The sequence below is a fragment of the Indicator indicator genome, chromosome 34, assembly GCF_027791375.1.
Source record: "Indicator indicator isolate 239-I01 chromosome 34, UM_Iind_1.1, whole genome shotgun sequence".
NCBI lineage: Eukaryota > Metazoa > Chordata > Aves > Piciformes > Indicatoridae > Indicator > Indicator indicator.
In genome coordinates this window covers 7,963,451-7,984,983 of record NC_072043.1, presented here as the reverse complement: position 1 = coordinate 7,984,983, position 21,533 = coordinate 7,963,451, and the positions used below count along the sequence as shown (strand labels likewise).

The 21,533-nt window shown below is 61.5% G+C and overlaps 3 protein-coding genes across 3 annotated transcripts; all 3 read left to right on the top strand.

Annotated features, from left to right (window-relative positions):
• Window positions 1-844: 844 nt before the first annotated feature.
• HYLS1 (HYLS1 centriolar and ciliogenesis associated) lies at window positions 845-2,899 on the top strand. Its single transcript, XM_054395582.1, has 2 exons — window positions 845-1,572; window positions 2,821-2,899. Exons 1-2 carry the CDS (start codon window positions 845-847, stop codon window positions 2,897-2,899), a joined length of 807 nt encoding a protein of 268 aa, XP_054251557.1.
• A 621-nt stretch (window positions 2,900-3,520) lies between these two features.
• On the top strand, window positions 3,521-11,938 carry DDX25 (DEAD-box helicase 25). The gene is made up of 10 exons (XM_054395731.1): window positions 3,521-3,554; window positions 4,400-4,535; window positions 4,612-4,704; window positions 4,794-4,896; window positions 5,557-5,671; window positions 6,960-7,137; window positions 7,958-8,195; window positions 9,318-9,480; window positions 9,586-9,774; window positions 11,521-11,938. Exons 3-10 carry the CDS (start codon window positions 4,643-4,645, stop codon window positions 11,580-11,582), a joined length of 1,110 nt encoding a protein of 369 aa, XP_054251706.1. The 5' UTR covers window positions 3,521-3,554; window positions 4,400-4,535; window positions 4,612-4,642; the 3' UTR covers window positions 11,583-11,938.
• Window positions 11,939-13,264: 1,326 nt separating this feature from the next.
• Window positions 13,265-20,544, top strand: VSIG10L2 (V-set and immunoglobulin domain containing 10 like 2). The gene is made up of 12 exons (XM_054395581.1): window positions 13,265-13,340; window positions 13,446-13,802; window positions 15,146-15,430; window positions 16,417-16,692; window positions 16,852-17,130; window positions 17,386-17,646; window positions 17,738-18,034; window positions 18,977-19,279; window positions 19,528-19,650; window positions 19,721-19,745; window positions 20,263-20,372; window positions 20,468-20,544. Exons 1-12 carry the CDS (start codon window positions 13,265-13,267, stop codon window positions 20,542-20,544), a joined length of 2,469 nt encoding a protein of 822 aa, XP_054251556.1.
• The last annotated feature ends 989 nt before the right edge of the window (window positions 20,545-21,533 follow it).

Genomic DNA, 21,533 nt, shown 5'->3' with positions numbered 1-21,533 from the left:
GAAGCTGCACCCAGATCCCTTTTGACTGTGGGTCCTGAGGTTTGGTCCAACCAGAGTCATGGATCACAAAAGCCAAATCTAAACAAGGCTCTGTGCTTAGCCTTCTCCTTCTCTGTGGAAGGGAAAATTAACCCAGATGAAATCACAGCTGGACGCTGTGTTAAGAGGGGAAAATCCTCATATCCAACCTAAACCTCCCCTGGGGCGACTTGAGCACGTTTCTTCTTGTCCTATCACCAGCTTTGACCTGCTCTGGACCTGCTCCAGCCTCTCACTGGGAATCAGGAGCCCAGAACTGAAGCCAGCACTCAAGGGGTGGCCTCAGCAGTGCCCAGTCCAGGGGCACAATCCCTGCCCTGCTCCTGCTGCCCACACCATTGCTGCTCCAGCCCAGGCTGCTGGTGCCCTTCTTGCCCACCTGGCCACCCCCTGGCTCATCTCCAGCTGCTGGCACACAGCACCCCCAGGGCCTTTCCTGATGGGCACTTTCCAGCCCCTCTGCCCCAGCCTGGAGCCTTCCTGGGGTTGTTGTGCCCCAAGGGCAGGACCCAGCCCTTGGCCTTGTTGAGCCTCATCCCATTGGCCTTGGCTCATCCCTGCAGCCTGGCCAGGTGCCTCTGCAGACCCTCCAATCACCTAGCTTGGTGCCAGCTGCAAAGTGCCTGAGGGTGAAGAGCCTTCTGCTGGCAGGAGGAGGTTGAGCAGCACAGCCCAGATCTCCCCAGCCTGAATCATCTTCCCTGCACCCTAGAATTTGAGAGTTAGAGCTTCCCTGATGGCTTTATCCAGCTCTAATCTGACATAAATTAACTCTGGTTTATTTTCTTGCAGTTTGGTGGCAATCATGGAGGAGCTGACAGGACTGGAGGAGCTGACGGGACTGACAGGACTGTACACCCAGCAAGAAGACAGCGAGGAGTGGACACAGCCCTCTGAGGAGCCCTACTCTGAGGCCTCTCTCACTTTGGGGCTGCAGCCAGCCCTTCCCGAGGAGCAGAGGGGCACCAGGCGGCTGGTGATGAAGAGGAAGGTGCTGAGGCACAGACCTGATGGAGGAGTGGAGGTTTCTGATGAGTCAGAGAACGACCTTGAGGTGTGGAGTCTGAGGGAGAAAATGCTTCAGCCCAGGGCTGATGACAGCATCTCTGAGGGAAAGATGGAGACCAGCAGCTTCAGCTTCCCCCACGAGTCTGCCGGGGACAGTCCCCTCTTTATCCTCAGGGATTTAAGGAGACTGAGCTCTCGCACTTCTCAGTCCAGCACAGTACCCAAATCCTTCATCCCCCCTCGGCTGGAACCGTTGGGACATCACCGAGTCAAGACCGACTGCGTGACCAAGTACATGGAGTACAAACGGGAGTGGGAGAAGTTCGGGATCCCGGGGGAGGACCCGCGGGTGGAGCTGCGCAGGGGCATCCGGGAGCAGATGCGCTGCGCGCCCGAGCTGCCTGCCAAGCCGCAGCGCCCCTACGTGCCCAACACCTACATCGTCCCCACCGACAAGAAGCGAGCGGCGCTGCGCTGGGAGGTGCGCTGGGACCTGGCCAACGGCCTCCTGCCGCGCAGAGCCACTCGCCGCCTCTCCAAAGCACACAGCTTTTAACCCCCTCCAGGAGCTTTGTCCTCCTCAACATCCATCCACTCACGCTTTGGAAAATCCCCTGCTAGCGAAGGTTTATTTATGGCAGCTTGGTGATAACTTTGGGTTAATAAAAGGTGTGGAAAGTTTGGGGGGAGTGCTGTGGCTTATTTAATGCCCTTTGGATTCTCCACCTCTTCCTCCACCATCCCATCCTTGGCTCCTCTTGCCTGATTTTACCTCATTTTGATAATAAATTAATTTTAGGGTGACATGAAGGTAAAAATATTTTTTTCCAGGAGAACACCTTGAAGTGACAAAAGGGGGGGGGGGGGACAGTTACTCAGCCATGCAGAAAAGATCCCTGAAAGAGGGGTGGAATGGCTGGAGGACATGGAGTTGGTGATGGGTTCCCCCCAGACTGCTGGAGAGGTGCACAAGATTGACCTCATGTGGGAGCTGAGGGGGTGGGGTGCTTCACCCCAGCTTGGGGACCTTGCCTGCCACCCAAACTGGGGGGGTTCTGGCACCCCAGGGGCTTTGTGGGATGGGGGTGTCCTGATTCTCCATCTACCTATGATGGACTCTTTGTACCCCAGAACCCCAGGTAACTCCCCAAAACCCTATAGAGAACAGCTCTGGCACCCTATGGGGTCTCTGCACCTCTAGCATGTCAGGAACACACGACCTACAAGGAGCATCTGAGGGAGCTGGGGGTGTTGAGGCTGGAGAAGAGGAGGCTGAGGGAGACCTCCTTGCTCCCTGCAGGGAGGTTGGAGTGAGGAGGGGACAGCCTCTGCTGCTTGGTGGCAAGGGACAGGAGCAGAGGCAATGGTTCCTGGCTGCAGCAGGGGAGGCTCAGGCTGGATCTCAGGAAATAGTCCTGCCCTGGAAGAGTTCCCAAAGCTTGGAATGGTCTGGCCAGGACAGTGCTGGAGTCACCCTCCCTCGGGTGTTGCAGCCCCGTGTGGAGCTGGTGCTTAGGGACATGGTTTGGTGCTGAGCCTTCAGTGCTGGGTCGAGGCTTGGGCTGGGTGAGCTTGCAGGGCTCTTCTTTCCACCAGATGTTTCCTGTGATTTCAGTGACCTCCCGCTTCATTCCATGGTGTCCCTGTCCCCAGCACCCCAGGAACCAACACCTTCCCTCCAAGGCGAGGGTCTCTGCCTCCCCAAGGGCCAGCACCACCACCCCAGAGACCCTCCCCCAAACCCTATAGGGTCGCTGGTCCTCCCTCACCCCTCTCATGGCCACTGTTCCCCAGCACCCTGCAGACCATCTTCCGCCCTATGGGAAGGGCCCTGTCGCCGCTAGCACCTTAAGGACCACCGGAACCTTGTGGGCCCGGTGCTAGCACCCTACAGGGGCGAGGCCCCTCCGTGCCCTACGGAGTCCATGTCCCCAGCGACCCCTAAAGCCTCCCGGGGGACAGCACCGGCGCCCTGCACGGTCCCACCTCTTCCATCCTGCCGGGATACCCCACCCCGGGAGCCCCTCCGGCGCGGAATGACCCAACCCAGCCCTACCTGCGGGTCGGTGCCGCGGCCGCTCCCGCCCCCTCTGCCGCCACTTCCGGTGCCACTTCCGGTGCCGCTGCGCTCCCGGCCGCTAGGGGCGCTGCACCGCCCGCGCCGCGCTGGTCCCGGCCGGCGCCATGGCGGGGGAGGGTCCCTGGGCTGAGCCGGTGGGCACCGCGCTGGGCCTAACCCGCCCCCTCCCGGGGCTTCACCCCTGTTTTCCCCTTGAGTGACCCCCGTTAACGGTCCCTCTCCCCCGCAGCTCCGTCGGCCGGGCCTGCCGCCGCCCCGCCGCCCCCCCTTCGTGTCCCGCAGGGGTAAGGGGAGGGGAGGCCTCGGCCCCTGCCTCTGTGTCAAGGAGGACCCCGGGCCTGGACCTCAAAATTCCTCCTGGTTTGTCCTCCCTCTGCAGGCTCTGGCGAGGAGGAGGAGGAAGAGGAAGAGGAGAAGGAGGACAGAGGTGGGTCCTCGGGGCCTTCCCGTGAAGCAGGAGAGGGAAACTGAGGCAGGGAGGTGGCAGTTGAGTGTCTGGCTGAGCACGGTCACGATGTGCTAATTGCTGCGGCTAATGGGGTCCTTGAGGGGATGGCCCGAGAGCCCTGTGTGGGCAGGAAGAGGGACAGAGAACTCTTGTCAAAAAGTAATTTTGGGCTGAGAGGGGCACTGGGAGACCTTCTGGCTCTACAACTACCTGAAAGAAGGCCACTGGCAGCCTGGCCTGGATCAGCAATGGTGTGGGCAGCAGCAACAGGGCAGGAATTGTGCCCTTGGACTAGGCACTGCTAAGGCTGCACCTCAAATACTGGGTTGAGTTTTGGGCCTCATTCCAAGAAGGACATTGAGGGGCTGGAGTGGGTCCAGAGAATAGCAACAAATCTGGTGAAGGGTCTGGAAATCTGAGGAGGAGCAGCTGAGGGAGCTGGGGGTGTTCAGCCTGGAGAAAAGGAGGCTGAGGGGAAACCTGGTTCTATACAACTCACTGCAAGGACGCTGGAGCCAGGTGGGGGTTGGGCTCTTCTCCCAAGGAACAAGTGACAGGACAAAAGGAAATGGCCTCAAGTTGTCCCAGGGAAGGTTTAGGTTGGACATGAAGAACAATTTCATCCCCTTGAGAAGCTGCCCAGGGCAGTGGTGGAGTCTCCATCCCTGAAGGGGTTTGAAAGCCCTGGAGATGTGGTGCTGAGGGACATGATTTAGTGGTGCCCTGGCAGTGCTGGGTTAATGGTTGGTTCTCATGATCTGAAAGGTCTCCTCCAAGCAAACCAGTCCCATGAGTGTTTTTCTGAGGAGTTTCCCCTTTTGCAGTGAACTTGGCTGAAGCCTCCCTGCTGAACAAGCTGATCCGCACCTCCCTGGTGGAGTCCAGCCACAACGTGGAGATCCTGCAGCAGGACCCTCGCTCCCCACTCTTCTCCATCAAAACCTTTGAAGAGCTGTCCCTGTGAGTCACCTGCCCCTCAGCCCACCAAGAACCCCCTGGGGGCTCAGCAGGCCCTTTTTGATGCCTCTTGTTGCAGGAAGAAGGAGCTTCTGGAGGGGATTTATGCCATGGGCTTCAACAGACCCTCCAAAATCCAGGGCACCGCTCTGCCCATCATGCTGGCATACCCGTGAGTGGGACATGCCCTCTCTGCACCCCCACCACGGCACAGGGACACCCAACCCCTCCTGGCTTCACTCAGCAGCTTTTGCCTTGCAGGCCCCAAAATCTGATTGCCCAGAGCCAGTCAGGGACAGGGAAAACAGCAGCGTTTGCCCTGGCCATGCTGAGCAGAGTCAATGCTGCCGAGAAGCACCCACAGGTAACGCAGGAGAGGCAGGGCTCAGGCAGCAGGGCCTTGCCCAAGCCTCCCACATACTGCCTAGGAGCAGAGTTCTGGGGTTTGGGCCCATCTTGGCATGATTTGAACCACAAAGTGGATGATCAAGCCCCAGCAGCAGGTAGGGAGAGCCTGGTGCCTGCTCTAGGGAGGCACTGGCAGTGCATTAAGGTGGGCTGCAGCTATCCTGGAGGTTAAAGTTTGGAGCAGCTGCTGAAACTGCTGGGTTTGGGGTGGCTTAAACACCCCCCATGAGCCACAGGCACCTCTCTGTGTATAGAATCAGATTTGTGAGCTGGTTGCTGTGAGTTGAAGCCTCTCATCTCAGCCCTGTGAGGTGATTTAGGGCATCACTTTGAAGGCAGGCACAGAAACCACCATCACCATGCTCCAGGAGGTGAATTTCTGCTCCAGATTGCCCACAGCAGCTGCTCTTTGCCTGCATCCCTCCAGCTCTGCTGTGTCCCTGGTGTCCTCACCTCCAAACCTGACCAAATCTTGATCCTGCTGTGCTCTGCAGGGACTCTGGGGCTTGCCCTGTGCTCTTTCAGTTCTCTGCCCACTGGACTCCATCCCTGGGAGCGCCCTTGGCTCCTAACTGGGACGTTTCTGGTCTCACCACTATCTCCTCTCCCCCACCAGTGCCTCTGCTTGGCCCCCACCTACGAGCTGGCCCTGCAGATCGGGCAGGTGATCGAGAGGCTTGGGCAGTACTGCACTGACACCAGGGTGACCTACGCCATCCGCGGCAACCGTGGTGAGCCTCAGCTCTTCCAGCCTGGGGCTGCCAGGGCCACACACATCCTGGGAACGGGTACTCCAGTTGGTGGCCAGTCACAAGTGGTGTCCCCAGGGCTCAGCACTGGGCCCAGGTCTCTTTAACGTCTTCATCAGTGATCTGGGGAGGCCATGGAGGCTCCCTCACTCTGCAGCTGGCACCAAGCTGGGTGGCTGTGTTGATCTGCTGGAGGGTTGGAGGCTCTGCAGAGGGACCTGGCCAGGCTGCAGGGATGAGCCAAGGCCAATGGGATGAGGCTCAACAAGGCCAAGGGCTGGGTCCTGCCCTTGGGGCACAACAACCCCAGGAAGGCTCCAGGCTGGGGCAGAGGGGCTGGAAAGTGCCCAGCAGGAAAGGCCCTGGGGGTGCTGGGGGATAGCAGCTGGAGATGAGGCAGGGGGTGGCCAGGTGGGCAAGAAGGGCACCAGCAGCCTGGGCTGGAGCAGCAATGGTGTGGGCAGCAGGAGCAGGGCAGGGATTGTGCCCCTGGACTGGGCACTGCTGAGGCCACCCCTTGAGTGCTGGCTTCAGTTTGAGGCTCCTGACTGCCAGAAGGACATTGAGAGGCTGGAGCAGGAGCAGAGAAGGGCAAGGAAGCTGGGGAAGGGTCTGGAGAAGAGGGCTGGGGAGGAGCAGCTGAGGGAGCTGGGGGTGTTGAGCCTGGAGAAGAGGAGGCTGAGGGAGACCTCATTGCTCTCTGCAGCTCCCTGCAAGGAGGCTGGAGCCAGGTGAGGGTTGGGCTCTGCTCCCAAGGAGCAAGGAACAGGACAAGAGGAAATGGCCTCAGGTTGCCCCAGGGCAGGTTCAGGTTGGCCATGAGGAACAATTTCGTCCTCTTGAAGGTTGTCCAGGCCTGTCCCAGGCTGCCCAGGGCAGAGGTGGAGTCCTCATCCCTGGAGGTGTTTCAAAGCCCTGGAGATGTGGTGCTGAGGGCAATGGTTTGGTGATGCCCTGGCAGTGCCAGTAAGGGTTGGACACCATGATCTGGAAGGTGTCTTCATGGGTCTCTGAAGTTCCTACAAGAGTTTCTGCATTCCCTTCTCCTTCTAAGAAGGCTTTTTCCTGAGTGCTGGCTGCTTCCAGACTCCCCACACAGGGCTGATTTCCCCCCATGAAGCTGTAGGGAAGCATCAACCCCACCTGGAATTCTGCTCTTGAGCTCCATGAGCCCCTTGAAAGTCAGAGAGGGGACAATATGGGGACAAGCTGTTGGGCAGCAGGAAGGGGCCCCTTTGGCAGGGCCTGGGTGCCATTGCCCCTCTGGCAGTCCGGCAGGGCACGGTGTCCAAGGAGCAGATTGTGGTGGGCACCCCGGGCACCACGCTGGACTGGTGCTTCAAGCTGAAGGTGGTGGACCTGCAGAGGATCAGGCTGTTCGTGCTGGACGAGGCAGACATCATGATCGACACCCAGGGCCTGTCCTGCCAGAGCATCCGCATCCAGAGGTGGGTGACCAGCCCCTGCCAGCCCCTGCCAGCCCCTGCCAGCCCCTGCCGGCCCCTGCCAGCCCTTGCCAGCCTCTGCCAGCCCCTGCCAGCCTTGGCTTTGAGGGAATCCTCCACTAAATTAGCTGAATCGGCAGCAAAAGTGTCCTGGCTGGGGGACAGCAGGGAAATGGAAGGTATCCAGAGAAGGGCCACGAGGATGAGCAGAGATGTGCAGTGCTGTCACCTTGTGCAGTGCTGCTCCAAAGTGCTGAGAGAGTTGGGGTTGTGCAGTCTGGAGAGGAGAAGGCTCCCAGGAGACCTTCTTGTGGCCTTCCAGGATCTGAAGGAGGCTCCAAGAAAGCTGGGGAGGGACTTTTGAGGGTGTCAGGGAGTGATAGGACTGGGGGGATGGAGCAAAACTGGAAGTGGGGAGATTGAGTTTGGATGTGAGGAAGAAGTTGTTCCCCATGAGGGTGGTGAGAGATTGGCAGAGGTTGCCCAGGGAGGTGGTGGAAGCCTCATCCCTGGAGGGTTTTGCAGCCAGGCTGGATGTGGCTGTGAGCAACCTGCTGTGGTGTGAGGTGTCCCTGCCCGTGGCAGGGGGGTTGGGACTGGCTGAGCCTTGAGGTCCCTTCCAACCCTGACAGTTCTGTGATTCTGTGAAATGTCAGCCCAAGAACCAGTCCCAGTGTGAGACACAGGGGCTGAGCTCTGCCTCCCTCAGCTTTGAGGGGGTGCAGCCTGTGACCCAAAATCAGCCTAAAGTCACTTTTTTTTTGCCTCCTGGGAGGCCCCAGGCTGCTCTTCTGGACTCACAAGTCCACTTTCTCCCTGCCAGGGCTTTACCCAAGAGCTGCCAGATGCTGCTCTTCTCAGCCACCTTCCGGGAGCGGGTGAGGGCCTTTGCCCAGCAGATGGTGGCCAACCCCATTGTGATCAAGCTGCGTGAGGAGGAGCTGACCCTCACCAACATCAGGCAGTACTTCATGGTCTGCCACGGCCGGGAGCACAAGTACAGAGCCCTCTGCAACATCTATGGCAGCATCACCATCGGCCAGGCCATGATCTTCTGCCAGGTAGAGCTCCTCGGCGAGCCCAGGGAGATCCACATGCAGCTGCTTGGGTAGGTGGTGTCCACCTCAGCTTCAGTGAGGCTCTGGACAATATCTCCCTCACATCCTAGCAAAGGAAGTGTAGGAAGTGTGTGTTGGATTAGGTGGATTGAGAACTGCCTGAAGGACAGAGCTCAGAGGGTTGTGGTCAGTGGGGCAGGGTCTAGTGGGAGGCCTGGAGCTTGTGGTGATCCCCAGGGGTCAGAACTGGGTCCAGTCTTGTTCAGCATCTTCATCACTGACCTGGATGAAGGCACAGAGTGGAGCCTCAGGCAGTTTGCTGATGGCACAGAACTGGGAGCAGTGGCTGAGAGCCCTCAGGCTGTGCTGGCATCCAGGGAGCCCTGGGCAGGCTGCAGAGCTGGAGAAGAGGAAGCTCCTGAAGGTCAAGCAGGGCAAGGGCAGGGTCCTGCCCCTGGGGAGCAACAACCTCCTGCAGCAGCACAGGGCAGGAGGGAGCTGCTGGGAAGCAGCTGCAAGGAGAAGGAGCTGGGAGTGCCCCTGGGGGCCAAGAAGGTGCCCAGGAGCAGCAATGTGGCCTGGGGGCATGGAGAAGAGTGTGGGCAGCAGGGCAAGGGAGGTTCTGCTGCCCCTCTGCTCTGCTCTGCCCTGCTGAGGCCACAGCTGCAATCCTGGGGGCAGTTCTGTGCTCCCCAGTTGCAGAGGGACAGAAAAGTGCTGGAGAGAGTCCAGGGGAGGCTGGGAAGCTGCTGAGGGGCCTGGAGCAGCTGTGTGAGGAGCAAAGGCTGAGAGCCCTGGGGCTGAGAGCCTGCAGAAGATCAGCCCCAGAGGGCATCTGAGCAATGCTCAGCAAGAGCTAAAGGGCCCCTGGGGGGCAAGAGGCTGTGGCCAGACTCTGCTGAGTGGTGCCCAGGGCCAGGCCAAGGGGCACTGGGCACAGACTGGACCCCAGGAGGCTCCAGCTGAATAGGAGGAGAAAGTTGTTTGTTGTGAGGGTGCTGGAGGGCTGGAGCAGGCTGCCCAGAGAGGTTGTGGAGTGTCCTTGTGTGGAGAGCTTCCAGCCCCCCCTGGGGATTGTGCCCCGAGGCAGTACCCATGCAGAATCCTCCTCCTGGCTGTCCCCAGACTCGCAGGAGCACAGAGTGGCTGGCAGCAGAGATGTGCCAGGATGGGCACCAAGTGGGCATCCTGACAGCAGACCTGACGGTTGCCCAGCGAGCCACCATCATCCAGCGCTTCCGCGACGGCAAGGAGAAGGTTCTCATTGTCACCAACATCTGTGCCAGAGGTATCCCTGCAGCCCCCAGAGTGCAATGGGCTTTGGGGGGCTCTGCTGCTGGTCCATGCTGCCCCAGGGCCAGGTGCTCGCAGTGCACAGCCCCTCTGTTCCCAGGGATCGACGTGCAGCAGGTGACTGTGGTGGTGAACTTCAGCCTGCCCATGAATGGCAAGAAGGAGCCGGAGCTGGAGACCTACCTGCACCGCATCGGCCGCACCGGGCGCTTCGGCAAGCAGGGCCTGGCCTTCAGCATGGTGGAGAGGCACAACCGCTGGGTGATCGAGGTGATAGAGAAGCACTTCCGTGAGTGTCCCTGGGAACACCACCCCTGCAGCTGGCCACTGCCATTCCTCCCTCAGCTTAGCCCCCACTTGCAAATGGACCTGGTTGGGCTGCACTTCTTCCTGGGGCTCATCCCACTCAGTGATGTGTACTGGAGTCGCAGACTGGCTTGGGTGGGAAGGGACCTTAGAGCTCCTCCAGTGCAGCCCCCTGCAGCCCCCAGGGACAGCCCCAACCACAGCAGGTTGCTCACAGCCCCAAACAACCTGAGCTGCACTGCTGCCAGCCATGGGGCAGCTCCCACCTCTCTGGGCAGCCTGGGCCAGGCTCTCCCCACCCTCAGCCTCAAACATTTCTCCCTTCTCTCCACTCTCAAGCTCCCTCTTTGCCTTCCAAACCATCCCCCCTTGGCCTGGCCCAACAGGCCCTGCTCCAAACTCTGTCCCCAGCTTTCTCCAAGCCCTGCAAGGCCACCAGAAGGTGTCCCTGGAGCCTTCTCCTCTGCAGGCTGCCCAAGCCCAACTCTCTCAGCCTGGCTCCCAGCAGAGGCTTCCAGCCCTGCCAGCATTGCTGTGGCCTCCTCTGGCCCTGCTCCACCAGCTCCCTGTCTGTGCTGTGCTGTGCTAAGGGCTCCAGAGCTGCCCCAGCACTGCAGGTGCTATTTTACCTCCTGTTACCCTGCAGATCCCTGTCCCAGGGGTGCTGGTGCCCCAACAAGTCTCAGCCCCAGGGCCTCCCTAAGGGCAGATTGATTGGTGGTCCTGAACATCATGAGAATTGTCATGGAATTTGCAATTGCCATGGCTGCAGTGGTGGTTTTCAGACCATGATTCCTGTTCTCATATAATCATGGAGTCCAACCATGAACCCAGCATTGCCAGGGCACCACTAAACCATGACCCTCAGCACCACATCTTGGAAGCCCTCCAGGGATGAGGACTCCAACAGTGCCCTGGGCAGCCCGGGCAAGGCCTTGAGAACCCACATGGGAAGAAATTGTTCCTCATGGCCAACCTGAACCTGCCGTGGGGCAACCCGAGGCCATTTCCTCTTGTCCCTTGCTCCTTGGGAGCAGAGCCCAACCCCCACCTGGCTCCAGCCTCCTTGCAGGGCGCTGCAGAGAGCAATGAGGTCTGTCTCAGCCTCCTCTTCTCCAGGCTCAACACCCCCAGCTCCCTCAGCTGCTTCTCCCCAGCCCTCTTCTCCAGACCCTTCCCCAGCTTCCTTTCCCTTCTCTGCTCCTGCTCCAGCCTCTCAATGTCCTTCTGGCAGTCAGGAGCCTCAAACTGAAGCCAGCACTCAAGGGGTGGCCTCAGCAGTGCCCAGTCCAGGGGCACAATCCCTGCCCTGCTCCTGCTGCCCACACCATTGCTGCTCCAGCCCAGGCTGCTGGTGCCCTTCTTGCCCACCTGGCCACCCCCTGCCTCATCTCCAGCTGCTGTCCCCCAGCACCCCCAGGGCCTTTCCTGCTGGGCACTTTCCAGCCCCTCTGCCCCAGCCTGGAGCCTTCCTGGGGTTGTTGTGCCCCAAGGGCAGGACCCAGCCCTTGGCCTTGTTGAACCTCCTCCCATTGGCCTTGGCTCATCCCTGCAGCCTGGCCAGGTCCCTCTGCAGAGCCTCCAACCCTCCACAGCTGGACACAGCCACAGCCTGTCCTTCACCCTCTAGAAATCACCTCCCATTACTACATCCTAAAGCAGGATTCCCATAGGATGCAGATCCAGGCAGATGAATTCCCAGCAACTCAACTTTCTGTCTCTCCTACAGGCACCAAGATCAAACAGCTGGACCCAGACAACATGGAGGAGCTAGAGGAGCTGGAAAACTGAGTGAGGAGTTGGGATGTGTTCCCAGGATTCCAGTTTTGCTTCAGAATGGAAGGAAAAGTTCCCGGAGATATCTCCCAGTTCTCTTTTTGTTGTTGTTTGGTTTTGTTGTGATGTTGTAGACGGTGGGAGGGAGACAACCTCAAAGCCAACAATTGTCCTTGGCTTTGTTCCTGGTTCTCTCTCTGAGGTTTTGGGGCTTGAGTGGTTTCAGGTGGGGTCACACTGCCCAAAGCTGGTGGAGAGGTCAGAACACGGAGGGAGAGTTCCGCTGGCAGGCCCCAAAAGTGGGTAGCGGCTCTCCAGGTGGGAAGCAGCTCTGGAGAGCTTCCATGAGGAAAGAGCCAGGAGGCAGCAGCCAGCTGGGGCCGCTAGGTGGCAGCGCGGGGTCGCCGCTGCCGTCCCAGCTTCTCCCCAATGCCCCCCCAAGAGCTGTGCGCGTGGGAGAGGCTGGAGCTCGCCTGGGCCACTTGTCCGCAAACCCGGGATGGCTTTGCCCCCTGGGGCTTCGTTCCTTCGCTGGCGCCAAGAAATGTCTCCAGTAAAAGCGATTTATTTTATTCCTGGCTCGTTGTGGCTCCTCTTTTCTTCAAGCCGTGGAGATGCAGCCCTGGTGGCCCTGCCAGGAGGGCTCTGCTGAGGACAAACCTGTTGGTCACCATCTCCTGCTTCTCCCATTGCAGCCTCTTCCCAGTCCCAACCTGCCTGGGGAGAGACCTCGATGGAGGCATCTGGCAGCAGCTTGAGGTGGGGAGTGAAGCCCCAGCCCAGCTCTGCACACCCCCCCCTGCCCCCACTACCTGAATTTAACCCATTTGGGGCATTTTGAGCCCAAGAAGGCTGTGCTAGGGGGGAGTGACCCTGGATCCTCTGTCTGCTGCTGCTGGTGGTGGGGGTGAAGGAAGTTCTCAGTTCCCACCAAATTTGGGGCATTTTGGAGCCCCTCAGACTTCTGCTTGGGCAGTGCCACGTTCACCACTGAGAGTGCAATGATCCATAATGAGAAATTAATTCTAATTAAGGGATTTTGGGGGGGGGGGGGGGGCAGGGGGGAGGAGGGGGCAGGTGGTAGGGAGCTTCCTCCTGCTGTGTCTGGCCTCCTCCTGCCTGCATTTGCTCTGGACAAGACCCCTCCCTGGGACGATTCCAGCTTTGAGGGTGGGATGCAGCAACCTCCTGTACCCCCACCCCAAACCATCCATGCCCCAAAATCCCCCCTGGGGGTGCTCCAGGCTTCCCCCCGGGTTCCATTACAGTGTCGCTGCTCCCCCCATGAATGTTTGATGGGCTGGAGAGTGGGAGATGAAATATCAAACCCCGCTGGCCGCCGGCTTCCCCCAGCTCCCAAACACCACATTTCTACTCCGGGGTCCGGGGGGCCAGAAGCCTCTTTCTCGCCTCTTTTAGCTCCAAAATTTATGTGTGTAGGGGGGTAATAAGCAGGAGAAATCCCCCCAGCAGTGGTGGGGGTTAGGTGATGCCATTCCTGCTCTGAGCGCACCCAGCCTCAGCCCTGAGATTGCAGGGGCCCAGACGGGCTCGGTCTCAGGTTCTTGCCCCCCCTAGACTGATAAATAATTAATAGTTAATCAGGGCTGGGCCTAATTATCCCAGCGGGGGAAACTGGAGAGGAGGTCTGGGTGCAGAGCACAGCCCTGCTTCGGGCTGTCACCGGACATGGCGCCATGGAGCGGGGCCGGGCAGCGTCGCCGCCTTGGAGGGCAGCCTGGATCCTCTGCCTGCTGCTGGCGTTGGCCAGGGGTGAGCACAGACCCCAGACTTCCCCCAAATTCCCTGGCGGGGGCAGGAAAGTAAGGGTTGGGCCAGCAGAGCCCTGAGTGGGTTGCCACACAGGCTTTGTGCCAGGCCAGCTGCTGGCCAGCGACGAAGCTGCTTACGAGGAGCGGACGGTGACCGGCGTGCGGGGCCAGGCGGTGGAGCTGAGCTGCGGCCGGCCGGCTGCCGTGCCTCCGGCCGTGGTCTTCTGGAGCTTCACGGCGGCAGCAGGCTCGGGTCCCCCGCGGGCCGTGGCCGTGGGCTCGGGCTGGGAGGTGGCAGTGGCCCCCGGCGCAGGCACCCTGGGCCGGGTGGCGCTGCACAATGGGACACTGGAGCTGCGGGAGCTGCGGGTGGCCGCCCGCGGGCGCTTCCTCTGCCAGGGGCTGTTCCCGGAGCGCGGCCGGCTCCGGGTCGGATATGCTGCGGTCCTGCTGCGCGTCCTGGGTAAGCCACTGGCCGCCCTGTGGGCCCTGCTAGCCACCCACCGCCCAGCGCTGTGTCATCCTGCCCGGCTGTGGCACAGCCCTGCACACACTGGCACCAAAGGCCTCGGCTGGCCAACACAACGTGGTGCTGGCCACCAAGGGCCCCACTAGGCAAGGAAGGGCACCACTAGCCAAGGAAGGGCACCACTAGCCACTGAAGGGCACCACTAGCCAAGGAAGGGCACCACTAGCCACTGAAGGGCACCACTAGCGAGTGAAGGGCACCACTAGCCAATGAAGGGTCTTACTAGCCAATGAAGGGCACCACTAGCCAACAAAGGGTCCCACTAGCCAATGAAGGGAACCACTAGTCAATGAAGGGCCCCACTAGCCAGTGAAGCAGGTCACTATCAGACACAGAGCCCCACTAGCTAAGGTAGTGTTGCGCTAGCCACCAGAACACCCTACTAGTCAGAAAAGGGCTCCACCAGCCAACACAGAGCCAACATTGTGCCCCACTAGCCAACATAGAGCCCCACTAGCTGAAACAGCACCCCACTAGCCAAGGAAGCAGGCCACTAGCCAGCACAGAGCCTGACTAGCCAATGTAGAGCCCCCCACTAGCCAATGCAGCGGGCTTCTAGGCAGTGTAGAGTCACACTAGCCATGGTAGTGTCCCACTAGCCCCAAGGGGCCCACCAGTCAATCAAGCATGCCACTAGTCAACACAGAGCCACACTAGCCAAGGAAGTCCCCCATTAACCAATGTAGAGCCCTACTAGTCAGCCAAGCACCCCAGTAGCCAACATGGCACCTTGCTAGCCAAAGCTGCTCACCAAGAGCCAGCGTAGCACTCACTGGCCAATAACGCGACCCAGGAGCCAAAACAGAGTCCCAGTAGCCAACCTGGAGCCCTGTTAGCCATCAGAGCACCCCACTAGCCAATGAACCCCCCACCTCCAGCCAACGTAGTGCCCTACTAGCCAACACAGGACCCCACTAGCCAGCACAGGACCCTAGTAGCCAACACAGGACCCTAGTAGCCAACACAGGACCCCAGTAGCCAACCCCATATCCTTGGCCTGGCCAACCCCACATCCCACTAGCCCATGACTGATCTCATTGGCCCACGGTGGCTGCCCCAGCAGTCCCTGTGCCCATGGTGCCTACAGCCCCCACTGCCCCTCACTAGCCCACAGCTGTTCTCACCACCATCCTGCTAGCCAGGACAGGACCTTGCTAGCCAGTGCATGGTCTGGGCTGGAAAGATTATCCCTGGGTGGCACAGGAGGGGTCTGGGGACTGCAGGACTGGGACCAGGGGATGGAGGCTTCAGGAGCCCCCATGGCTGCTTGCCCCCAGTGCCCGTCTCCAAGCCCTTCGTGCGGCCAACGGCGGCGGCGGCGCCAGAGGGGGCGGCGGTGGCCCTGACCTGCTCCGTGAGGGAAGGGACGGAGCCGCTGAGCTTCTCCTGGCAGCACCAGGAGCCCCGGGGCGGAGCCACAGTGTCCCCCGAGGGGCTGGGGGGTGCCGGGGCTGAGCTGCAGCTGACGCCGGCCAACCGCAGCCACGCAGGCTGGTACCTGTGCACCGTGGGCAACCAGGTCAACAACCGCACCAGCGAGCCTGTGTTCCTGGACATCGTCTGTGAGTGCCACGGGGGCACCGCCCACGGGGGGCACCGCCCACAGGGGGGACACCGACCACAGGGGCACACCACCCGCAGGGGACACCACCCACAGGGGACACCACCCACGGGGGACACCACCCATAGGGGGAACACCACCTGCAGTTGGACACCACCCACAGGGGACCCACACCCACGGGGGACACAACCCATGGAAGCATCCTCGGGGGTGCTACCATTGCCACCAAGGACCGTACCACCATGGTCCATCCTCATGGCACACCCATGGGCACCGAGTACCCTGCTGCCATACTACCTCCATGGCCACCACCCTGTGTCCTTGGCTACCAGGATGCCTCCATAGCTGTCATGGTATATCTGTGGCCACCTTGTGGCCTGAGACCACGATACCTCTGTGGTGTGGCCATGGCCACCATGGCTTCCATGGTACATCCATGACCACCATGTACTCTGCCACCATGACGCCTTTATGGCATGGCCATGGCCACCATGATGTCCCCATGACTACCATGGTAGGGTTATGCCAGCCAGCATGTTGCCAGCATGATGCATCAGTGACCACCACGGTACACCCATGGCCACCATGCAAAGTCCACTGCAAGGGTTCCATGGCCATCGTGGCACCCCCATGGCCACTCTGTATCCTGACACTACCCAAGCCTCCACGGCCACAGGTACCCTGGTGCCTCCATGGTATGGCCGTGAACACTGTGCCACCACAGCCACCATGTACCATGGCACCTCCCTGGCCACCATGCACCATGGCACCTCCCTCGCCACCATGCACCATGGCATATCCACAGCCACCATGCACCACATGGCACCTCCATGGCCACCATGTACCATGGCACATCCACAGCCACCTTGTGGTGCCCTTTCTCAGGAGGCTTCCAGCCTGGTGTGCTATCCGCAGGCAGGGTGCCCTGGGGAGGGTGGTGCCCCTCCGTGGGGCACGCTGGTGGCACCGGGTCCGTGTGCCATGCAGATGGCCCCGACCAGCCTGCCATCAGCGTGGAGCCCTTCTCGCCAGAGCAGGGAGGCTTCTCCGCGGGCGAGAGGGAGGATGTGGTGCTGAGCTGCCTGGCCCCCTCCAACCCCCCCAGCCGCTATGTCTGGCTGCACAACGGCTCCCAGGTGCACACCGGCCAGACCTATGTCATCGCTGGCATCGTCCGTGCCCAGGCGGGCACCTACACCTGCCTGGCAGAGAATAGCCACCTGCAGACCCGCACCCAGGCCACCATCGTCCTCACCGTCTACTGTAAGTAATGCCAGGGGGCAGGGGGAGACCCCGCAGGTCCCCTCTCTGGGGTGAGATGGACCAACGCAGCTCCCTGGTGAGGACGTGGGTGTGAGGGGCACGCCGGGTGGGACGGGTGGGCACCTCCTTCCCCCCGCCAGCGCTGATGGTCTCCTGCAGATCCACCAGCCGGGACCCCCAGCTGCTCCGCCCTGCCCACCGCCGACCTGCGGGACGTGGCCCTGCGCTGCCGCTGGCTGGGGGGGTTCCCCCCAGCACGGCTGCGCTGGGTGGGTCCTGGACCCTCCAGGGAGGAGGAGGAGGAGGGGGTGATGGGGATGAGCTTTTCCATGGCCACCAGCATCCAGCCAGGGGTGGCCACCAGGAACGGGAGCTCCTTCTCCTGCCTGGCCTCCCACCCGGCGCTGCCACAGGGGGCTGCGTGCGGGACCACCCTGTGTGAGTATGGATGGCTCCGAGTGTGCCCCCCCGAGCCTGCCTGACCCCCTCCTTGGCACAGCCAAGCCATAGTGACCCCCACACCATGAGGTGGGCTGCCCCAAGGTTATGCCACCATGGCTGGGACCTCCCAGCCTGCCCCCAAATGGGCATCCCTGTGGCACAGCTGGGGTGCAGAGCACCAAGGGAGGCATCTCCTTGTTTGGGGAGACATTTGGGCACCAGACCCCACCCCAACATCTCCCCACCCCACAGGGGTCCCAGCCGGCAGCCCCTCCTGCACGGCGGCAGCCACCAAGGGTGACGAGTTCGTGATGCTGCGGTGCCAGTGGGAGGGGGGGACACCACCAGTCACCCTGCGCTGGCAGGACAGTGGGGGACAAGCACTGGGGGACCCCTCGCCCTCCACCACCGTCCTGGTGCTGGGCACCGACAGCAGCTTGCGGGGCCAGGACTTCGTCTGCGCAGCCACACACCCGCTGCAGACCACCAGCACCGAGTGCCACCTGCGGCTGGGTAAGCCCTGCCCATGCCCTGCTGCCATGGCAGTGCCACCGTGCTGCAGGGGGGTTCCATGTCCCCCCCGGGGTCCCTTCTCACTGCACAGATGTCCCCAAGCTGGAGGCGGAGAGGAGCGAGGTGGTGGTGCTGGAAGGTGGCGAGGCGCGGCTGGCGTGCCGACGACACGAGGGTGGTGCCAGTCTTGGTGCCAGCATGGCTTGGTACGACCCGAAGCAGCAGGAGGTGACTCTGGGGTTGGCCAAATACCAGCTGGAGCAGGGAGAAGCGTGGCTCAACCTCACAGTCCAGGATGCTGAGTGGCCAGGGGATGGTGGCACCTACCACTGCGCCGCGGCCAACGCCGTGGGCACCGCCAGCCTCCCTGTCCGCCTCCATGTGGAGCGTGAGTCCTGGCAGGGATTTGGGGGTCCTCAGGGTGGGGTGGGGGTCATGGAATCATAGAATCATTTTGTTTGGAAAAGGCCTTGAAGCTCATCCAGCCCAACCCTTCTCTACCTCTGCCAAGGCTAAGCCATGGTCCTCAGCACCACAGCTCTGCCTCTGGGAAACACCTCCAGGGGTGGGGATTCAAAGACCTCCCTAGGCAGCCTGGGACAGGGCTTGACAACTCTTTCAGTCAAAAAATTTGTTCTCACGTCCAACCTAAACCTGCCCTGGGCAACTCGGGGACATTTCCTCTTGTCCCCTCCCTTGCTCCTTGGGAGCAGAGCCCAACCCCCACCTGGCTCCAGCCTCCTTGCAGGGAGCTGCAGAGAGCAATGAGGTCTGTCTCAGCCTCCTCTTCTCCAGGCTCAACACCCCCAGCTCCCTCAGCTGCTTCTCCCCAGCCCTCTTCTCCAGACCCTTCCCCAGCTTCCTTGCCCTTCTCTGCTCCTGCTCCAGCCTCTCAATGTCCTTCTGGCAGTCAGGAGCCTCAAACTGAAGCCAGCACTCAAGGGGTGGCCTCAGCAGTGCCCAGTCCAGGGGCACAATCCCTGCCCTGCTCCTGCTGCCCACACCATTGCTGCTCCAGCCCAGGCTGCTGGAGCCCTTCTTGCCCACCTGGCCACCCCCTGCCTTATCTCCAGCTGCTGTCCCCCAGCACCCCCAGGGCCTTTCCTGCTGGGCACTTTCCAGCCCCTCTGCCCCAGCCTGGAGCCTTCCTGGGGTGGTTGTGCCCCAAGGGCAGGACCCAGCCCTTGGCCTTGTTGAACCTCCTCCCATTGGCCTTGGCTCATCCCTGCAGCCTGGCCAGGTGCCTCTGCAGAGCCTCCAACCCTCCAGCTGATCAACCTCCCACCCAGCTTGGTGCCATCTACACCAACCCCTTCCTGTCTCACCACAGGGTACCCAGCGCCCCCGAACGTCACCATCAGCAGGCTGCGGTACACGCGGGCGCGCACGGAGGTGCGGCTGGAGTGGCGCACGCAGGGCAGCGGTAACCTCACCGGCTTCGTGGTGCAGCGGCGCCGAGCCAAGAAGCCCTCCCGGCAGGCTCCGGGGCCCTGGGAAACCGCCGCTGGGGACATCGAGCCCCACACCCGCGACCGGCGCCTGGGGGGCTTGGACCCGGCCGTGGTCTACGCCTTCCGCGTCCTGGCCGTCAACCACCGCAGGGCAGGGCACCCCTCCGAGGTGCAGACCCCAGGTGAAGTGGGGCAGGGGGTGGGGGGCGCTGCTCTGAGCGGCCGGAGCAGGGCTGCGGTGCTGGAGGTGATGTTTGTGTCCCTATGGAGCTGAGCCGAGCGCGGGGAGCCGTCAGTAGGTTCCAGAATGAAGAGGCAGAAGTCGCTACCTCCCTCCCTGCCTTTCGGGGGGCTGCAGCCTGCCACACTCCCTCTGCTCTCGTCACCCCCAGGGGTCACGCAGGGGCTGACCGTGGCTGCTCTCTTCCAGCCGAGCCTCCCTTCCAGGCCTACCCGGCGGTGACCGCGGCGGCGCTGCTGGGGATGCTGGTGGCCACTGCTGCCTCTCTGCTGGCCGTGCGCTGGGTCGCCCGGCACCGGGACAGCCTCCCACGTGAGTTCCGGGGCCAGGCGGGGCACAGACCCTGCGTGCCCACCCCTTATGTCCGCCTGTCTGTTCCCAGGCTTGCACGACCTCCTCTTCCGCACGTGAGTGACCAAAGCATCCCCAGCCCAGCCCTGCGGCCCCCCAGCGCTGGTCACACCCCACAGGTCCCTGTGCCCCCCAGCGCTGGTCACACCCCACACATCCCTGTGCCCCCCAGCACTGGTCACACCCCACACAGCCCTGCTGCCCCCCAGCACTGGTCACTCCCCACACATCCCTGTGCCCCCCAGCACTGGTCACACCCCACAGGTCCCTGTGCCTCCCAGCACTGGTCACTCCCCACACGTCCCTGTGCCCCCCAGCGCTGGTCACTCCCCACACATCCCTGTGCCTCCCAGCACTGGTCACACCCCACAGGTCCCTGTGCCTCCCAGCACTGGTCACACCCCACACATCCCTGTGCCTCCCAGCACTGGTCACTCCCCACACATCCCTGTGCCTCCCAGCACTGGTCACACCCCACAGGTCCCTGTGCCTCCCAGCACTGGTCACACCCCACACATCCCTGTGCCCCCCAGTGCTGGTCACACCCTCACAGGTCCCTGTTCCTCCCCCCAGGGCCGGTCCCGGTGCCCAGGAGCCTAGCAACACACCAGAGGATGCCGAGACAGCCGCTGGCACGGGGGATGGAGCAGCGTCAGCCACAGCTGTGCCTGGCACAGCAGCAGGTAATGGCACCCACGGGGTGAGCCCAGGGCTGAGCCACCCACCCCGGGGACCCAGCAGCCACTTGGTGTCACCAGGGCTCTCCCACCCCTTGCAGAGCAGCTCTCGGCACCACCGGACACCACCAAGGACGTGCCGGTGACCACCAGCACCACCGTGACGGCCACGCCGTGACCCTGCCAGCTCTGTGTGGCCTTTTACTCCCCTTGCTGTGGCAACTCCTGGCTGTGCCCTGGCCCCCCATGGCCCCTCATGGCAATAAAGATGGGAAAGGAGGAGGCAGCTCCCAGATCCTGGCTCCTGTGGTGCTGCCAATGGTGAAGCAGCTGCTGGGAAACCTCCCTGAGCTGGCCCAAAACAGGGGGCTGGGGGTGCAGGGGGCCTTGCTTCAGGGGGGGTGTTTAAAGGGGTGCTGGTACTTTGCCACTTCAGTCTGTCCTGGTGAGACCTCACCTGGAGCACTGCATCCAGCTCTGGAGCCCTGAACCCAAGGGAGACGTGGAGCTAATGGAGAGGGTCCAGAGGAGGCCACAAAGGTGATCAGAGGCTGGAGAAGCTCAGCCTGGAGAGGAGAAGGCACCAGGTAGACCTCAGAGCAACCTTCCAGTACCTGAAGGGGCTCCAAGAAGGCTGCAGAGGAATTGATCCCAAAGGCCTGCAGGGACAGGACCAGGGACAATGGTTTGGAATGAGAGCAGAGCAGATTGAGATTAGATGTGAGGAAGAAGTTCTGCAGCAGGAGGCTGCTGGAACATTGCAGCAGGTTGCCCAGGGAGGTGGTTGAGGCTCCATCCCTGGACATATTCCAGGGGAGGCTGGACAGGGATCCAGTGGAGGATGCTCCTGCCTGCAGGGGGTTGCAGTGGGTGACCTTTAGAGGTCCTTTCCAACCCAGACCATTCTATGACTCTCTGACTCCATGAGTTGGGTGACTCCTGGTGACAACCCTCTGGCAGCTCAGCCATGGGACTTTGGTTGCTTTCTGGAGCCAAAGTCAGCTGTGAGAGTAAAAATCAGCATTTTCTCACCAGTGGGAGAAAAATCCCAGGGGCTGAAGCTCTGCTGTCAGGGCTGGGTTTGGCTGTGGTGCACAGCATCACCATTTTCTCCTCTGGGTTAACAACCTGTGGGGAGGTGGAACGTTGATCCACCTGCTCTGGCCA

Coding starts and splice junctions, on each gene's coding strand:
- VSIG10L2 (XM_054395581.1), top strand. CDS start 13,265: ATGGAGCGGGGCCGGGCAGCGTCGCCGCCTTGGAGGGCAGCCTGGATC. Junction 13,803..15,145: donor GGTCCTGCTGCGCGTCCTGG/GTAAGCCACTGG, acceptor GCTTGCCCCCAG/TGCCCGTCTCCAAGCCCTTC. Junction 15,431..16,416: donor TGTGTTCCTGGACATCGTCT/GTGAGTGCCACG, acceptor TGTGCCATGCAG/ATGGCCCCGACCAGCCTGCC.
- DDX25 (XM_054395731.1), top strand. CDS start 4,643: ATGGGCTTCAACAGACCCTCCAAAATCCAGGGCACCGCTCTGCCCATC. Junction 4,705..4,793: donor CCCATCATGCTGGCATACCC/GTGAGTGGGACA, acceptor TTTGCCTTGCAG/GCCCCAAAATCTGATTGCCC. Junction 7,138..7,957: donor CAGAGCATCCGCATCCAGAG/GTGGGTGACCAG, acceptor TCTCCCTGCCAG/GGCTTTACCCAAGAGCTGCC.
- HYLS1 (XM_054395582.1), top strand. CDS start 845: ATGGAGGAGCTGACAGGACTGGAGGAGCTGACGGGACTGACAGGACTG. Junction 1,573..2,820: donor CTCCTGCCGCGCAGAGCCAC/TCGCCGCCTCTC, acceptor TCCCTCACCCCT/CTCATGGCCACTGTTCCCCA.